This window comes from Malurus melanocephalus, unplaced genomic scaffold (assembly GCF_030028575.1).
Source record: "Malurus melanocephalus ecotype Western Australia unplaced genomic scaffold, MMel_1.1 scaffold_885, whole genome shotgun sequence".
Classification (NCBI taxonomy): Eukaryota; Metazoa; Chordata; class Aves; order Passeriformes; family Maluridae; genus Malurus; species Malurus melanocephalus.
This window is the reverse complement of record NW_026624117.1, coordinates 118,801-136,620: the sequence shown is the minus strand read 5'-3', so window position 1 is coordinate 136,620 and position 17,820 is coordinate 118,801. Positions and strand designations below refer to the sequence as shown.

The following is a 17,820-nucleotide window of genomic DNA, read 5'->3' as shown; positions in this document are numbered from 1 at the left end:
AAAACCACCAAAACTAAAACCCCAAAGTTTTCCAAACCTTTATAAAAGTTTCGGAAAGTTCAAGCTACTTCAGCTTCCCTTACGCAGTGTGCCAGCTTCTGTTCAGAAGTAGTGCCTGAAAGAGCAGCTAAGCTTCATTCTCTTCTTTCTGATTTTGAGCCACACACTGATGTATGTGCCAAATATTGCAAGAAATCCTTAGGCATAATGTGGGAAAAGCAAAAGCTCTTGCATTCAAGTTGAAGTTGAAAGAGAGGATAATTTTTGGCACTGCCTCAGTTGCTTTGCTGTGCAGTGCTGTGTTCTAACCAGCAGTGCAGCCCAGCAGCAGTTGTAGCTCAGTTGCCTTCAGGTATCAAAGTACTTTTGATTAACTTTTTTTTCCCCTTCTTTCTCTCTCTTTGCAGAATCCCATCAGGAGGAATGGGAGGAGGCATGGGAGGTGGTAGAATTGGAGGTGGTGGTTATTCTGGAGGAGGAAGAGGAGGAGGTGGCAGCATGAGTGGTGGATATGGAAGCAGTGGCAGTGGAATGGGAGGAGGAAGTGGAGGAGGAATGGGAGGAGGAAGTGGAGGAGGAATGGGAGGAGGAATGGGAGGAGGTAGTAGTGGAGGAGGAATGGGAGGAGGAAGTGGAGGAATGGGAGGGGGAAGCGGCGGTGGATGCATTGGAGGAGGAGGAGGAGGAAGAACCTCCGGAGGCATCAGCAGTTCCCACTCCTACTCTTCATCCTCCCAGTCCCAGGCCTGCAGGGGCGGCAGTGAAAGCCAAGGTGAGAACTAWGCTACAGGCACACTGTCCCCTCAGTCACATCCTGACTAATTTATGCACTCATTTATACCAATATACTCTTCCCGAGGCAAACAGTACTGAGGATAAACTAAAACTTCTGGAAGGTGTTAGATTTATTGTTACAAACAATTCTTTCCTCCTCGTGTGCAAAGGATGCATTTCCAGAGCACACAGTGCATTTCTATTCCATTTTGTGGGCGATATCAGCTGATCCTGTAGTTTAACCCCAGCTGGTTTTCTTCATCTGTCTGATTCTTTGCACAATCTCATAAATCCCAYAGCCTTTGTGCTGTGCTGGAGTTTTCCTCAATGCTTTTGGTCACTCCCACATAATCCMAATGTCTGGGGGATACTGGTGGCTCAGAGGTTCAGTGCCAGCATTAAYGAAACTCATTCTTTCTTTGTCTCTAAACAGGATTTGCAAGAAAGTCTTTTGACTAACAATATACATCAAGGATCCTCCAGTGCAAGACCTTCAAAAAGAAACTGGCCCAAATCCGCTGCATTGCCCACACTCCCAAGGAAAGATGATGCTCTGAACAGTTCCTGGGAGTTGCAGATGCCACCTCTCCCCCTGCCCTGCATGCTCTGTGCTGCTTCTGCCCACCACGCTCTGCAGCTTCAGCCATCATCACTGGAACTGCTGCTTTACAGATCCAGCCTGTTAGGTATTCAGGTTGTTCTGAATCAGGAAAATGTCTCTAATAAAATTTAATTTCTGTCTGATGCAACCAGAATTTTGTGTGGCGTTTTTCTTACCTTCTGTAGGTGTAAACACCTAAAAAAGAAAACACTAAGCCATGCCAAGACACGCCTCCAGGTGGAGAGGTTGATGATACACTCCACGAGCTGATAATGAAATTTAGAGTTAAAACACCATTTCTGAGCAATCAGGGCAGATTGGGGGCTGCGCCTTTGTTTTTTAATAATGTGTGAGATATTCTCGTGAGTTGAGCTCTGAGACCCAACAGATGAATATCAGCCCAGAAGTGACTGCAGAATTTCAGCACTCAATGACAACAGCATTGGCAGCATGTGAGTGTCCACAAAGGAACATGAATGATTACAGAGCCATGGTTGTAAAATGAAGGGAATGTTTAAATTCATAAAACCTTGACTGGCACTCATTGGTTTAATCTGGACTTGCAGAGATTAGGGACCTCGTTTTGAAATGATAAGGAAGTGAAATAGAAATATAATTTACAGGAACTATACAAAGTTCATATCCATAAAATGTTAATATTGACAACAATTGCCTTGGATCTGGGAGAAATTAGGAGCCTGTAAAAGGGTCTGGAATGTTTATTTTTGGATGTAGCTACCAGAGGATCCCTGGAAATGGAGGGCCAAAATTCCAGTGAGGCTGCCCAAGGGRAGGGTACATTCACCTGCACATCACCTTGCAGGCTGAGCTGCTGGTGCAGGGCTGTGCACAAAAGAGGAGCCTCTGGGGTTGACTTGAGACTGAAAGAAAATGTGGGTTCATGGAAAAGGAGCAGCATTGCTGAGTAACACAACGGATGCCCCAAAGTATGGACTGAGAGATCAGATACAAAAATTATTTCAGAAATACACGTCACACTGCCATGCAAATTATCTCAACCCCTGGAAACCACTCAGGGTAACARAAACACTTGACTTACACCAAGCCTAAGTGTGATGGCATTGTGCTGTCATGAACGAGCCTTTGCAGGCTTGTTAAAGAGCRCTTGTGCTGCCTAAATGCTGCCAGGGACATGGAACAGGAACAGTGAGATTCTGTAATGCTGATTTCTCCTTCTTTAGTTGAGAAACTTGGACTGCACACACCATCCCGAAAGAGCCATGGTGCAAATGGTAAACAGGCTGAGAATTAAAAGCCATGAATTGTGCCTATGCCAGAGGGACCCTCACCATGTGCTTGGGTGCCTCAGGGGAAAACCATGACCCGAACCCCCTCCCCATCTCTGCAGGGTGCTTTTGGGAGCCTGGCTGCTGATGCCCAGCCCTGCTGTTTTCTGCTGCTTCTTCAGGCTTTTTGCCACATCTTTACTCGACACACAGAGTCCATCCAACCCCCGTATCTCCTGCCATCTTTTGGGTTTTTGCTACCCCGGATTTGTTTGCCTCTGCTGCTCCAGCCTGCTGCTCCGAGGTTCCTGCTGCAATCTGACCACCCGGAGTGGCACTGACACCGACTGCTGCCCGTGAGTTTTGCCAAAGGGAGCCACCTGTCCCCTGTCCTATTGCCACCAACTCGAGTCACCATTGCCACCAACTCGAGTCACCATTGCCACGTGGGGACGCGGCTGAGCCCGGGCCACAGCGCCCCCTGCAGCCGCGGGGGAATCATCACTATATATTTATATATATTCATATATATATATAATGTTTTATATAAAATATATTATTTTTATATATATTCGTCTTTTATATATATTCTAGTAAAGAACTATTATTCCTTTTCCCGTATCTTTGCCTGAAAGTTACAATAATTTCAAAGTTACAATAATTTGGAGAGAAGGGGGTCATATTCCCCATTCCTTGGCAGATACCTGTCCTTTAAACCAAGACAAAGTGCTATACATCATAAAGTGAAGTCCAGAAGGGATTAAAACAGGCAGAATGGAGGCAGCAGTTACTGAGAGATMCAGGTAGAGARAAGGAARGATTACCAGRATCATTTTACATCCATGATGRACAGTATTGGGTTTGTGTGGCAAGGTTTGGGTAGCAGGGGATACAGGGGGATTTCTGTGAAAAGCTGGCAGAAGCTTCCCCTGTGTCGATGGATCCAGGGCTGAGCCCGTCACTGATGGGGGCAGCATCTCAGGGGTAACAAAGAGTGAACAAAACTGTACAACTGCAGCCAGACAGAAGAGGGGGCTTATTTCTTCTCCTGTAATATGGAACTTCTAGAACACTTCTATGTTGAACGCATCCTTCCTTTCTGTGGATAAGCTGACTTTGAGGTGGCAATTCACAGCAGGTCCCACCAGCTCCTTGTGCCTCCTGTGCACAGCCCAGTGACTCTTCCTTAGGAGCTGCACCACTATTTAATGCACAGCTGGAAACACAAGAATTTGTATCTGTTCAATGCTTTTCTCAGTTTCACAGGAACTTGATTAGTAAAGACGGAAAAAGCAGCTCACTGCACATTCCCTATTGCATGGGCAGTGGAAAAAAGTACACAAGTTTTTCAGACTGTTGGGTGATGCAAGACATTCTGTCATGGTTGCAAAACACCCTTCACTGTAACGAGCTCAGGTAATGATTATATTTTTTCAGATCTAATCTTTGGGTCTTTTAATCAGTTATTTTTTCACTCTATTATATAATTCAAGGATATGTTCTGAAAAATGACTATTTAAATAAGGTTATGAAAATAYGCAAAGTAAAATATTTCTCTTCTCCATTTTCTCTGAGTCCATTTGAAACGGTTAAAATAAAATTGAGAGCTCTTTGATAGGAAAMGATTTAATATGTTTTCCTTTGCACACTGTTACTTTTGTGGCTGTTACACATTTTTTCTTTAAAAAAAAGGACTGTGATCCCCATCCTACATGTTCAGAGAAGCTGAATCCCAGCAGGACCTTTTTCAATATAAGCAATGATGACAGAGTGAAAAATTTAGAGTAAAGTTCTCTTCCATAACAGACATGGGAATGCAGTTTTACAAGTTTTTACTTCAGTGCATTAAAGTAGATTTCTAGAACGTTAATGTAAATTTGGAATAAATCAATGAATAAAAAGTCCCCTGGTGTAATGAATCRTGTCTGTGATCACAAGAGGAACCAAAAGCTGAAATGCTGAGTTTTACCAAGACTGAAGAAGACAGACAATGAGGCACAGCCTTCATTAGCTGGCATTACCAGTGAGATATTACCAGATTAACAGAAACTGAGAGATATGACACTATTCAACAAAATACCCAACACGGAGCCACCCACATAAAATTATAGTGCAACTAGGTGTGAATCAACAAAGACATATTTGCACTGAATGGTAATGCCTTTTACCTCAGACAAAATTGCCATTAGCACATCATTTTTGGCATGAGCACCATGGCTGGCAAATCCCATGGGAAGCTGGACTGCCTGGCAGGTGACACCCACCCGGRCAGGTATAAAGAGCCACCGGCGAGGACGGCCCGCTACACTTTGATTTCCTGTATCTYGCTGAGCACTGCTTTGCATCTGGGCTTGGATATCTGAWYCYTTCCACCATGAGCTGCACCATCAAGAGAACATCCAGCACCTCGTACAGGAGTGGAGGAGGAGGTGGTGGAGGTGCCTGTGGTGGCGGCAGCGGCCGCAGCTCCTCCGTGTCCTGCCGGCGCTACGCCTCCTCCGTGATCGGCGGGGGCAGCTACGGGGGTGGCCTGAGCATGGGCAGCCTTGCTGGGGGCTTTGGTGGGGGCTTTGGGGGCTCTATTGCTGGGGGGGATGTGCTTCTGACTGGCAATGAGAAGGTGACCATGCAGAACCTCAAYGACCGCCTGGCTGCTTACCTGGAGAAGGTGCGAAGGCTGGAGGAAGAAAATGCCGAGCTTGAGCACCACATCCGGGAGTGGTACAGGAAACAAGCTCCCAGTGCTTCCAAGGACTACAGCTCCTACTACCAGGCGATTGAACAACTCCAAAATCAGGTAGGATCCCCACAGCACACGTGGTTCCCACCTGTTGTTCTCTCCTCTAAGGCCTTCCTCCTTCCTCTTTGCTCCTTCTCCTCCCTGCTCCCTCCATCCCACGGGGTGCAGGTGGCTCCAAAGCAGCCGTGTGTGGTTTGCAGTGCTTCYCTCTGCTCCCACACAGTACAGAGGGATGGTGTGCAAACCCAAATGAGCTCCCTTTGCCCCTGCACATTCCTACAGACACCATGTGGAAGGACTGAGATCTTCCCTTACAATCAGGTTACACAGTACCAAGAAAACAGAGTAAACAGACTGAAGAKGTAGTTATATGACAATGGCCCAAAAACACTCATTGGGACACACAGGGGACCATCCCTAACTTGAGAAAGGGAAGTAGAGCATGTATTTGGGAGGATGGTYAGTGATAGCACAAGTTTCCCTGAAAAATAAATCTGGATTGTTACCCTTCTATATGGGCATTGCATTACAGCAAGAAACAATTCTAAGACCCACAACAACTCCCGATCAAAGCTTAGAGCCTTCTTTTGGCTTGTCATGGAAATCTAGAACACAGAAAGACTCCTCTGCACMTTGGCCTTTTGCAGATCATTTCTGCCACTGTGGACAACAACAGAATGCTGCTGGATATYGACAACAGCAAGATGACTGCTGAAGACTTCCGAATGAAGTGAGTACCTCTCTGTGATCCTAGCATGTCTGTCAAATCTCTCACATCATCTCAGAAGAAAAGGGAGGACTGTCCTGGGTGGTATTAMTGACTCATTCTGTTTTATTGGAATACTGATCTKGGAAGGATATGTGCTATTGACTGTCAGCATCTCATTTCCCCATTTCTCTCTCTCTGCATAACACAGGTATGAGAATGAGCTGGTCATCCGTCAGACCGTGGAGGCTGACATCAATGGCCTGMGAAATCTCATGGATGACCTGACTCTGGTTAGATCATCACTGGAATCCGAGCTGGAGTCCTTGAARGATGAGCTGATGTCTCTGAAGAGAAACCATGAGGAGGTACGATGCAATGATAAACAGCACAGCCTAACACATAATCCTTTGATTCTTCACAGTTCCCACCATCACACAGCAAGCCAATTCCACCTTATGTCATGGCATTGTCATTCTTTGTCCCTTGKTACTGCTTTGCCCACAGTCCCCAGCACAACAAATGACCTGTGTRTGCTCTTGTGTCTCTCTCCAAACTCCCTGCAGGAAATGAGGCAGCTCCAGTCCCAGACTGGTGGAGATGTGAGCGTGGAGGTCAATGCTGCTCCTGGAGTAGATTTGACAAAGACCCTGAATGACCTAAGATCCGAATATGAGCAGATCATCGAGAAGAACCGCAAGGAGGTGGAGCAGTGGTATGAGGTCAAGGTAGGTAGCAGTGCCCAGAGCGGAGTGTCCTTTGGTGGGACAGCCCAGACACCCCGCTAGCGGGACAGGAGGAAAGGGACGAGCTCCTGAGCTCTCACTCAGCAAATGTGCTCCCTGAAGAGCTGCTGGGGCTCAGAAAGTGACTCTGGGCTTTGAACTTTCTGAGCTGGGGCTCAGAAAGTGACTCTGAACTTCAATCCACAGATTGAAGAAGTCAATCGGCAGGTCACTTCCAGCAGCCAGGACATCCAGACAAGCAGCCACCAGCTCACCGAGCTGAGGCGCGAGATGCAGAACCTGGAGATYGAACTGCAGGCRCAGCTCAGCACGGTAYGTGGGCAYGATCTGCTGGCYCTTCCCTCCTCTGCCCGAGCCRTGAGCTGTAGAACTCAGCTCCTCACCTCCTGTGTTTGYCCTTGCAGAAAAGCTCTCTGGAAAACTCYGTGGCAGAAACYGAGTCTCGCTACAGCTGCCTGCTKCAACAAATCCAGGGGCAGATCTGTGCCGTYGAGGAGGAGCTGGCCAGCATCCGCTGTGARATGGAGAGCCAGAACCAGGAGTACAAGATGCTGCTGGGCATCAAGACCCGCCTGGAGCAGGAGATCCARCAGTACCGGGCACTGCTGCAGGAGGGGCAGCAGGACCTTGTGTATGTATTTCATATATCAAGGGAATAAAAAGAAATCCTCATGTGCTTATTTGCTAATAGAGACTTTTTTCTCTTGCAATGACATCAACCTCTCTTTTGACTGAATTTCCAGTGTTAATAGGTTTTGATAAATTCTCTCATTTTTTTACAGTGCCTCCCAAGGAGCTTTCCAAGGAGGTGGAAARTCTTCCCAATCATATTCTAGTTCCTATACTCATTCCCAGTGTGGGGAAATGTCTGGTAAGTCAACATTTAGTAAGGGTGTGATTTTGAAAGGGTAAGAGGTGGGTTTCATCTGCCCTAATGGCTGCAATGTATTTGGTCAGAAAAAAGTTTTTTAGTTTAGGCTGGGCAAAATTCCCAGGTCCATTAGCCCCGGAGTGAGAAACCTCATTACTCTGTCACAGAGGAATCAGGGGTTAAAAGTCTTGCTATTCCCTCTACCTAAATATAAAATAGTTTATAAACTTTATGGGATGAGAAATACTTTTTTACTCACTGGAATAATAAAAAAATATCATTCTGAGAAAGCGCCCAGGTACTGCTGGGCAAGGAGTCTCTGCGCCTCTGCTGCTGACACCGTGTCAGGTGTAAGAATTGTAAATGGTGTAAGAATTCCACTCAGCAGGAACGCTCAGACTTCCCCTCAAGGCAGTGATTTGCTCTGTGTTCACACAGGGCAGTCAAGGGTGTGCTAGAGCAGCAGCAGTGACCGTGGCACCGTCCAGCTGAGATGCACTGACCATGGACGGCGAGAGACACCCCAGAGTTTCTGCAGCACGGCCGAGGCAGCGGGAAGGGTTTGGAAGAGGAAYCTGCTCACCTGTCCCAGTGCCCCTTCCTCCACCCTGCAATGCTTGGCTTACTCAACTTGTCTTTGGCAACTCATTCTTTGTTAAAGCGCTCACACTCTGCTGTAACTCTGCTCTAATAAACCTTTATGTCTGCAATGCAAATCACAACATGTCTGAGAAAATAAATTTAACCAGCCTCACGCGAGTCCTTATCCAGATCACCCAACAAACATGGGCTGTTGTATGGGGTAATGTGGGCTCAGGACAATCCATTTTGCACTAGGAAAATGGACACGGTGCTGAGATAAAATCACTGAGTGAAAGGATGTATCAGGAGTTGTGAGCATGGCTGTGTGAGGTGTGCCAACTGCCGGGCTCTGCCTAAGGGAGCTGCCAGATTAGGCTGGCTGAATTCTGTGTTCACAAGCAAGAGGTGTAAGGTTGRAAACAGAAATCTTGCTGTCAGTTCTTGACACAATTTTTCTCCTTCCTGTGATGCTACAAATCATTTATTTACCTTTTTGTTTTCTAATGGTCACTAAGGGATTGCTTTATGGCCCCTTGCCTTGCCACTTGTATTAAAGAGAATGAATGATGTGAATGAAAATACAAATCATGGGTAACTATCAGGAGATTCTTTAATTAACTTTTAATTTACTAAACAGTACCCAGTGGTACTATTGTGACTCATCTGAGTCCATTAATCTCATCACAGCTGAAATCCTGTAGAAAGGAAGGTGTGACTCAGGTTATTCCAGTATGTAGGGGCTTCCTCACAAGTATTTCTACACCTTTGGCTGCACAGAGAATTTCATATCGCTGACTTCTGTTAGGAAATACAGACAATGAGACAAYGGGTGTGTTTCCTTCAGTGTCATGCACCAAAAAACATTCCAATGTTTTATGATAGAAATTTCAATTTACACACTGATATAATCCCAAGAACCCAATTTCTCTTAGTACAGAGAGCTGGCTGATATTCTGAGAGAAATGAGAGATACATTCCATTTACTGACGGTATTTTACTGTTTGAGAAGATAAAATATGCTGGAAAATCTCTCTCAGAGATGAGAGACCAATATTAAAATAGGACATCTCCTTTAGATGTGTTTTGCTTTCTGAAGATCATAGTGAAGCCTCTTTTCAATCTGTGTGCACCAGAAACAGGGAATCAGCCATGTGTCACYTACAGGTGCCTGTTGGTCCCTTCCCCTCTGATTAAACCTGGTTTCCAGTMCTTCCCATTTCATTCCAGACTGAAGGATTGATCTGTTAGGGTAATGAAATGACACACTTTCTCATCACAACCAACTTACAAGAGTTTGATTTGGTTTAGGCCATTTTTCAGTAACCACATGCCTTGGCTCTGCCAGCACAGTACCCYGACTGCAGCCTGCAGTGAGTGTCCACAAAGAAGAGACATTTTCTACTCATGTTGAAAAACTAACTTTTATCAGTCCAATATCAGGAATTTGTGTGAATAAAAGCCTGTCTACAATGCATAAAAACCTCATTTCGGGTTTTAACAATTTAAAAAGTGATGCAAGACAAATGCAAACATGACTTTGGTCTCCAGAGGCTGCCAGAATTCACTCAGGTCTCAGCTGTACTTACCATGGCCAAAGCACCTGAAGGAGACATCTCTTTTGAGGGCGATTATGGAACCTCAAACTACAGTTCACGTATGTAAGCAAGTACTGAAAGTTTATTGTGCCTCCTTCTAATGTTCCAGAAGCACAGAGAAGCATCACAATGATCAAAAATACAGCCCTCATCCACAGAACTGGGAACTCCAGAGCTGCAGGGTCTGTCCCCATTTCTGAGCTGATTTGGGAGCGTGGGTGCAATGGGTGGCACTGGGGAATCCTCAGGAGTGGATTAGCTGACTGTGGAGTCCTGCTGCTGACAGCACAACACCCTCCACACATTCCTGCTGACCATGGGGCACTAATCCCCACCCAGGGATGGGGCAAGGCCTGTCCTGGGGACAACAATTTGTCACAGATGTGCCAAAGCCCCACAGCCTCTGTCTAAAGCAGGTGCTCCAGAAACCTTGTGCTATTTCTGTGATCAGGTATCCTGACACCACTGCCTGCTCCTGGTGCWCACTTCACTCATCCATGGTTCTTTGGAAAAGCCATACAGTTCCTTAGTGTTCTGTAAAGATCTACAGGATAGGAAAAAAAGGCTTTGGCAGGGAGGAATTTAGAATTTAATTAGCCACTATCATTGCTAACAGGAGCACATGGGAGCAGGTACAGAGAAAGAGAACAGGAAAGGATTACTGTTTTGGAAGAATTTAATTTYTCTTGGAAGGTATTTCTAAATTTTTCCTTTTTCAGTGGTAGGAAGTTCTATGAGCAACAATTTAGATCAACCACAGAATTAAAATAGCTCACATTTAAGAAGGTTTTCTGTACGTCTACACATATGCAAGTTTACAGGCCCACCCCAGGGAGTCACATAAGAGAATGATGAGCCCAGAATGTGGCGATGTGGAAATCCTTCAGCTCTGAATAAACTGAGGAAACACATAGGTGAGTGATGCTGCAGGACAATGGGTGATGGATGAGGAATGCACAAATGGAGTTCCTGAYGAAACTCTTGGGAGTAGCACCCTTCTTACCAGGACCACAGTTGACTCATTTACTGTAAAACAATTAATTGCCAGTAATTGTTTCTAGGGTTGTTCTTTCCTTCTCATGTAACTGAGGACATACATCCAGTGGTGGCATCACAGCTTCTGTGGAAACCACAGGCAGCTTTTAGTTCTTCTGCCAATTTGGAGTATCTGTTTGTGGCTCAGCATCCAACTTCACCAGCGAGTAAACAGCATGGGGAAAGGACTCACAGCACTCCTACTTCAAACAAACTTTTGATTTGCAGAGGTCTGTGGGGTATACTATGAGCAAAAGCTCTGCCAGGGAAGATGTGATTTCAAAGCTCTTACAGCCCCTTTCAGTGGCTGAGGAGTCTCAACACCTTTTAGAGCAGAACATTTCTGACCTTCTATCACTGCAAGGACTCTGAAAGGTAATGGCTCCTAAACAGACCTGGTTCTTCTGGCTTGTGAAGTAAATCAGCAGATCCAAAATTACTCACAACAGCCAACTCAGGGCAAGAGTCATGTAAAAGGGCCAATGGCCAGAAATTAACATGGAGGCAAGGAAACACCCCCAAATAACAGAGCAGAAAGTTTAAAGATTAAGTGTTTGGGATGCAGTTATGGCAGTAGGKATGGTTAGATCACCTATTCAAAATAAAGAAGAGAGGGACWGAGGGACAGAGAGAAGGYACCYGGYSGTAGTATGAAATTACAGCATTGGGAAATGTCAGAAATTGTTGGGTCGAGTGTTGTGATGCAACAATACTGAGAAGGAGATATAAAATCAACACCTCTGGCACTAACGCCAATCAGCAATAAACATCTCATAGGGGAGAATAAAAGTGCATTTCAACAATCTAATGAGGAAAATATGACTAAGGAATCACACCCTGTGAGAAAATAATTTTTATTTTTTAATAATCATGACTCAGTCTCAGTAACATATGCAAAGCACCTGGTTCTGACGTGCAGATAATTAGAGAGCTACCAATAAAACAACAATCATAATTATGCAGATCAAAGGATTATATTATCTGTGATATGGAGGTGATGGTGTGTCAGGAAAGAGGGTGAATGGTTTTCCATGATTCTTCAGTCAGCCGTAACACGCATTAGTAACTTTTATGGATCTCATAATGATTGTGGCTAAGAAAAACAATCTTGCTTGAGCCACAACTGCAGGGTGTGTTTAAGTAACAGCATAAATGGAGAAACCAACAACAAAATGACTGAGTAAATTGTAACTCCCAAGTAGAGATGAATTCCCATCAAAGTTAACCCTTACACAAGGAGATGCCTTATCTTTCAGGCTTAAAATTCACATTTTCCAGAAGTTATTTAAAGGCAAAATTTCCTTTCCCAAGAAAGGCTCCTTATATCCTGCCCTCTTTACAGAAACACTGCAGTTATGCAGAAACAAGGGACTAGAGACCAAAGGCAAGGGGGATCCATAGGGTCATCACAGGATAAAATCCCCAACATCAATTGACCAAGATCAGACATGAAACTCTTCCATCCAAAGCCCCTGCAATGAAAGCACTTCCAGACCCTTCTGCCTCCCACAGATAAAAAGTTCCACTTAGTTTCCAGCCCAAACACACTCAAATCCAGACTGTGTCCTTTCCTACATGGACAACAGAATTGTCCTGTATTTCCAACAGCCCCAGTACCTCCTTCCTCAAGAGCCAGCTGATAATCTTCTCAACCTCCATCTCACCAACACAAATTCTTTCTTTCTTCTCCCAGGATATAGCCCTACAGATTTTACACATCTATTTCAGTTTAAAATAATCTCTAAGTGATTTGAAATCAGCACAAAATGTTTAAGAACTCACAACTTGAAAATGTCATCATTGCACATACATGGAACTGCATGAGATGGGAGGATTTCCTGGAAGTGGTACCACCAGAGTTTGGGGAAATAACATTGCTGCTTTTAAGRTCATCCTTAAAATCATCACTGTGATTTACCACTAAGTACTCTGAGACACAGTGTCCACACTGAGCTTTCTTTTCTTAGGAAGGACCTAAATTCTTAGAGGTTTTCTTTCTAGAATTAATAGTTTCACATGATAATTTGAACCAGCCTCACGCACAGGGTGCCTGAGTTCGTGCCTCTCCTACTCTGAAATTAAAGCAGAGCGATTAGGTGGTGCTTTCACCRCCTGTTTTGAAGACAAAAAAAATTGCTCCAAAGAACAAAGAACAGCTATTAAAATGAGTCTCWCTCACTAAGTAACCAGTAACAAACTATCTCCAACAAAATCTAACTCACAGCCACCCACCCRAAATTGCAGTGCAGGCTTGGTGTGAATCAGCATGCAAACACAGTACCTGGGGGGAGGGCTGACCCAAGCCCCAAAAGAAATTCCCCTTAGCACATCACTTTCRGAATGAGCACCATGGCTGGCAAATCCCATGGGAAGCTGGACTGCCTGGCAGGTGACACCCACCCGGGCAGGTATAAAGAGCCACCAGCGAGCACGGCCCGCTACACTTTGATTTCCTGTATCTCGCTGAGCACTGCTTTGCATCTGGGCTTGGATATCTGATCCCTTCCACCATGAGCTGCAGCATCAAGAGAACATCCTGCACCTCGTACAGGAGTGGAGGAGGAGGTGGTGGAGGYGCCTGTGGTGGCGGCAGCGGCCGCGGCTCCTCGACATCTTGCCATCGCTACGCCTCCTCCATGATCGGCGGGGGCAGCTACGGCGGAGGCGCCTGTGGGGGCAGCTACGGGGGTGGCATGAGCATGGGTGGCATTGGTGGCGGCTTTAGTGGGGGCTTTGGCGGGGGCTTTGGTTCTGGGGGGGACATGCTGCTGACTGGCAATGAGAAGGTGACCATGCAGAACCTCAACGACCGCCTGGCTGCTTACCTGGAGAAGGTGCGAAGGCTGGAGGAAGAAAATGCCGAGCTTGAGCACCACATCCGGGAGTGGTACAGGAAACAAGCTCCCAGCGTTTCCAAGGACTACAGCTCCTACTACCAGGCSATCGAACAACTCCAAAATCAGGTAGGATCCCCCTGGCACACGTGGTTCCATCTCCCACCTGTCGTTCTCTCCTCTAAGGCCTTCCTCCTTCCTCTTTGCTCCTTCCTCCTCCCTGCTCCTTCCATCCCCGGTGCTGGGCTCTCCTGCTTGTGGGAAGCCCGTGCTGGTGGCACTACAGGCAAAAACCCAGTAACCCTAACCCTGCTGAGCTGCACCTCCACCCCCTGGCTGAGCAAACCCCACAGCAGCCCACAGGCAATAGGGACGTGCTCCGAGGGCACAGCCCGAGGCACCAGGAGCTCCACCAGCCACAGACACGTTGGTGCATGGAACGTACATCCCACGGKGTGCAGGTGGCTCCAAAGCAGCCGTGTGTGGTTTGCAGYGCTTCTCTCTGCTCCCACACAGTTCAGAGGGATGGTGTGCAAACCCAAAGCACCTGGATGGCAGGATCTGAGCTCCCTTTGTCCCTGCACACTCCTACAGACACCATATGGAAGGACTCAGATCTTTCCTTACAGACCACYTTTTCCATAATGAGATGTCTTACAGCATCAGGGGCAAAGTCCACTCTGCTTCCTACACCCAGAGTGCAGAATTGCATGGGGTTTGGCCATTCCCAATGTAAATGTTCTTCTGTTCTTTCCCCCATCAATATTTGCTTGCATCCAAACCTTTGGAAAGCCAAAACCTTGCACACACCAGTCCCTGTGGCATGGCAATTCAAGAACGTTCTGTGGTATSTACACTACTCCATAAAACAATTCTCAGACCAACAGTAAGACTCTACCAAAACTTTGTGTCTTCTTTCTGCTTGTCCTGGAAATCATGAACACAGAAACACACTCTTGTCCATCTTTCCCTTTTGCAGATCATTTCTGCCACTGTGGACAACAACAGAATGCTGCTGGACATTGATAACAGCAAGATGACTGCCGATGACTTCCGAATGAAGTGAGTACCTCCCTGTGAACCTTGTCTATTTGGTGTCATGAATTTTACGAGACTTATGAATGCAGATGAATGATACCCTGTCCAAAGTGATACGATCAAGCCTACATGTTGTAACACAATGAATGTGCAATGMTTCGCTTTCCTTTGGTACAGGTATGAGAATGAGCTGGTCATCCGTCAGACYGTGGAGGCTGACATCAATGGCCTGAGAAATCTCCTGGATGGTCTCACTACCACTCGGTCTTCACTGGAATCCGAGCTGGAGTCTTTGAAGGATGAGCTGATGTCTCTGAAGAGAAACCATGAGGAGGTACGATGCAATGATAAACAGCACAGCCTAACACATAATCCTTCGATTCTTCACAGTTCCCACCATCACATAGCAAGCCAATTCCACCTCATGCCATGGCATTRTCATTCTTTGTCCCTTGGTACTGCTTTGCCCACAGTCCCCAGCACAACAAATGACCTGTGTRTGCTCTTRTGTCTCTCTCCAAACTCCCTGCAGGAAATGAGGCAGCTCCAGTCCCAGACTGGTGGAGATGTGAGCGTGGAGGTCAATGCTGCTCCTGGAGTRGATTTGACAAAGACCCTGAATGACCTGAGATSCGAATATGARCAGATCATYSAGAAGAACCGCAAGGAGGTGGAGCAGTGGTATGAGGTCAAGGTRGGKAGCAATGCCCAGAGCRGAGTSTCCTTTGGTGGGACAGCCCAGACACGCCGCTAGYGGGACAGGAGGAAAGGGACRRGCTCCTGAGCTCTCACTCAGCAAATGTGCTCYCTGARGAGCTGCTGGGGCTCAGAAAGTGACTCTGGGCTTTGACTCCACAGATTGAAGAAGTCAATCGCGAGGTCACTTCCAGCAGCCAGGATTTCCAGACAAGCAGCCACCAGCTCACCGAGCTGAGGCGCGAGATGCAGAACCTGGAGATCGAACTGCAGGCGCAGCTCAGCACGGTACGTGGGCACGATCTGCTGGCCCTTCCCTCCTCTGCCCRAGCMRKGAGCTGTAGAACTCAGCTCCTCACCTCCTGTGTTTGTCATTGCAGAAAAGCTCTCTGGAAAACTCYGTGKCAGAAACYGAGTCTCGCTACRGCYGCMTGCTTCAACAAATCCAGGGGCAGATCTGTGCCGTCGAGGAGGAGCTGGCCAGCATCCGCTGTGAGATGGAGAGCCAGAACCAGGAGTACAAGATGCTGCTGGGCATCAAGACCCGCCTGGAGCAGGAGATCCARCAGTACCGGGCACTGCTGCAGGAGGGRCAGCAGGACCTTGTGTAWGTTCTCTGTTTGCAAATAAGSGCACAAATTCTATCACAAGTTTTTCTCTCTTGGCACTCAGAGATGTCAGAGCAGAATATATGRCTTGTCTGGAGCTGAAATCTAAATTCAGCACCTCCTTTTCATGGCACCTTTATTGAAATGTGGCTATCAGAAACTTCATACACACATCAAACACAAAGGGAAACACAGAGCATATTATAACTGATAGGTCTTAAGTTAATCAGTTCCTGTTGACCTGTTTGAGCAGAGTGAATTCCATGAGAGGGATCACTGTGCCAAATGAAGCTGTAATGAAGTTCCTTCTGTCKGCAGGCAAACAAGCACAGCTGGACTGTGAGAGTACAAGAATTATATGGCACCAGTCTCTTGCTGTCTCTGCTTTTACAAATTCCTGGGAAAATATGGCTGAAGGGAATCAAATTTAAAAATATATAGTAAAAAAATATTTTCAAGATTCAGGAAAAGCCAAGCTGTTACATGCACTGCACATCATGTCCATATGTGTTTATTGTTCCCTTCATTAAAACTCRTTTCCTTTCACAGATCGTGTCAAGGATCTTCCCAAGGAGGAGGAATGTCCTCCCACTCTTATTCTTCTTCCCACTGTCATGGTCAATCCAGTGATAAGGGAGGTAAGAAACATCTTCCAAAGAGGATCCAAGCTTAGGGCTTTCACATTTTGTGTTTCATCCCTTTTCCTGTTAATACCAACCTTGTGCTATGGCTTTCACATCTGCAATATGAAACCATTCACAATCAAAGTTCTTCATTTCAAAGTGCTTTGGCTCCAGTTCCAGAGACAGGTTAAGCTCTTTTCCCATGTTTTCGCTAACAAATGGATATTTAAATAGTGGRTATATCTGAAATACCAGTGCTGTAAAGAGACTCTTGGTTTCTGTATCAGAGTAATGTTTTTTTCTTGCTTTTCACAGGGCAGTCAAGAGTGTGTTAAGACATCACCAGCATGTTGGGCTTCCCTGATCCAGTCAGCGCCATGGGAGCAGCCCAGCCCACAGCGTGATAACGTACAGACCACACCCAGAGTGACCTACCCCATGCACAGACTGCCCTACAACGCTAATAATGAAGTCAAAATTAATAATTCCTAGGCTTTTCTTAAAATTATCTACTTCTCACTTTTCACTGTGATCACTGTACTTGCACACAGGCATCTGCAGTGCACTTGGTGCTCTACTGCATGACAATGCCTCAAATAAAGCTTTACCTTTCTGCAATGCAAAGAAAACGCTGTGTCCAGCAGTCTATTTCGTATATAATTATTGTATTTACGTTTAGGTGTAACAATTGAGATATACAAAGAAATTAAGGTTGGGTAAATTATGTAATATGGCTCCAAAGAAATAGATGAATCCTAAATTGTATGATGACGGGATAAAATCCTGGAGATAAACGGAAACATCCACAATAAACTCAAGGGTGACACCTATGGGAAAGAGAAGGGGGTGGGGGAACTCCTTTTTCATAGCATATGTTGCAAGGAGTGTGCAAGTAATTGATTTACCAATTCAGTGATTGAACTGAAAAATCAGTATTGATTAACCCCAAAATTTCATTAACATTTTATGAAATCAAAACCACTATCCTTTGAGTCATGGAATGGGAAATCAATCCTATCCAGGCAGCCCTTTCCCAGTTTCTGAATGAGAGCTCTGTCTAGTCTTGTTCGATTAAAGCAAAGGGTTAGATCTGGAAGTGWGTGAGGAGTATGAAAGTTCTACCA

The 17,820-nt window shown here is 45.9% G+C and overlaps 3 protein-coding genes across 3 annotated transcripts in view; all 3 read left to right on the top strand.

Annotated features, from left to right (window-relative positions):
• LOC130585410 (keratin, type I cytoskeletal 10-like) overlaps positions 1-1,523 on the top strand; it is a 5,761-nt gene extending 4,238 nt beyond the window's left edge. The window contains exons 7-8 of the mRNA XM_057385891.1: positions 408-772; positions 1,208-1,523. Of these exons, the coding sequence (XP_057241874.1) occupies positions 408-772; positions 1,208-1,233 (391 nt within the window). The 3' untranslated portion in view covers positions 1,234-1,523. The remainder of the gene's footprint in view (positions 1-407; positions 773-1,207) is intronic.
• A 3,408-nt stretch (positions 1,524-4,931) lies between these two features.
• LOC130585412 (keratin, type I cytoskeletal 15-like) lies at positions 4,932-8,436 on the top strand. Its single transcript, XM_057385893.1, has 8 exons — positions 4,932-5,419; positions 6,010-6,092; positions 6,280-6,436; positions 6,635-6,796; positions 7,001-7,126; positions 7,219-7,445; positions 7,597-7,685; positions 8,124-8,436. The coding sequence occupies exons 1-8, from the start codon at positions 4,997-4,999 to the stop codon at positions 8,141-8,143; spliced, it is 1,287 nt and encodes a 428-aa protein (XP_057241876.1). The 5' UTR covers positions 4,932-4,996; the 3' UTR covers positions 8,144-8,436.
• Positions 8,437-13,323: 4,887 nt separating this feature from the next.
• Positions 13,324-17,344, top strand: LOC130585411 (keratin, type I cytoskeletal 10-like). The gene is made up of 8 exons (XM_057385892.1): positions 13,324-13,860; positions 14,711-14,793; positions 14,947-15,103; positions 15,302-15,463; positions 15,628-15,753; positions 15,846-16,072; positions 16,623-16,711; positions 17,012-17,344. Exons 1-8 carry the CDS (start codon positions 13,408-13,410, stop codon positions 17,029-17,031), a joined length of 1,317 nt encoding a protein of 438 aa, XP_057241875.1. The 5' UTR covers positions 13,324-13,407; the 3' UTR covers positions 17,032-17,344.
• Positions 17,345-17,820: the final 476 nt, after the last annotated feature.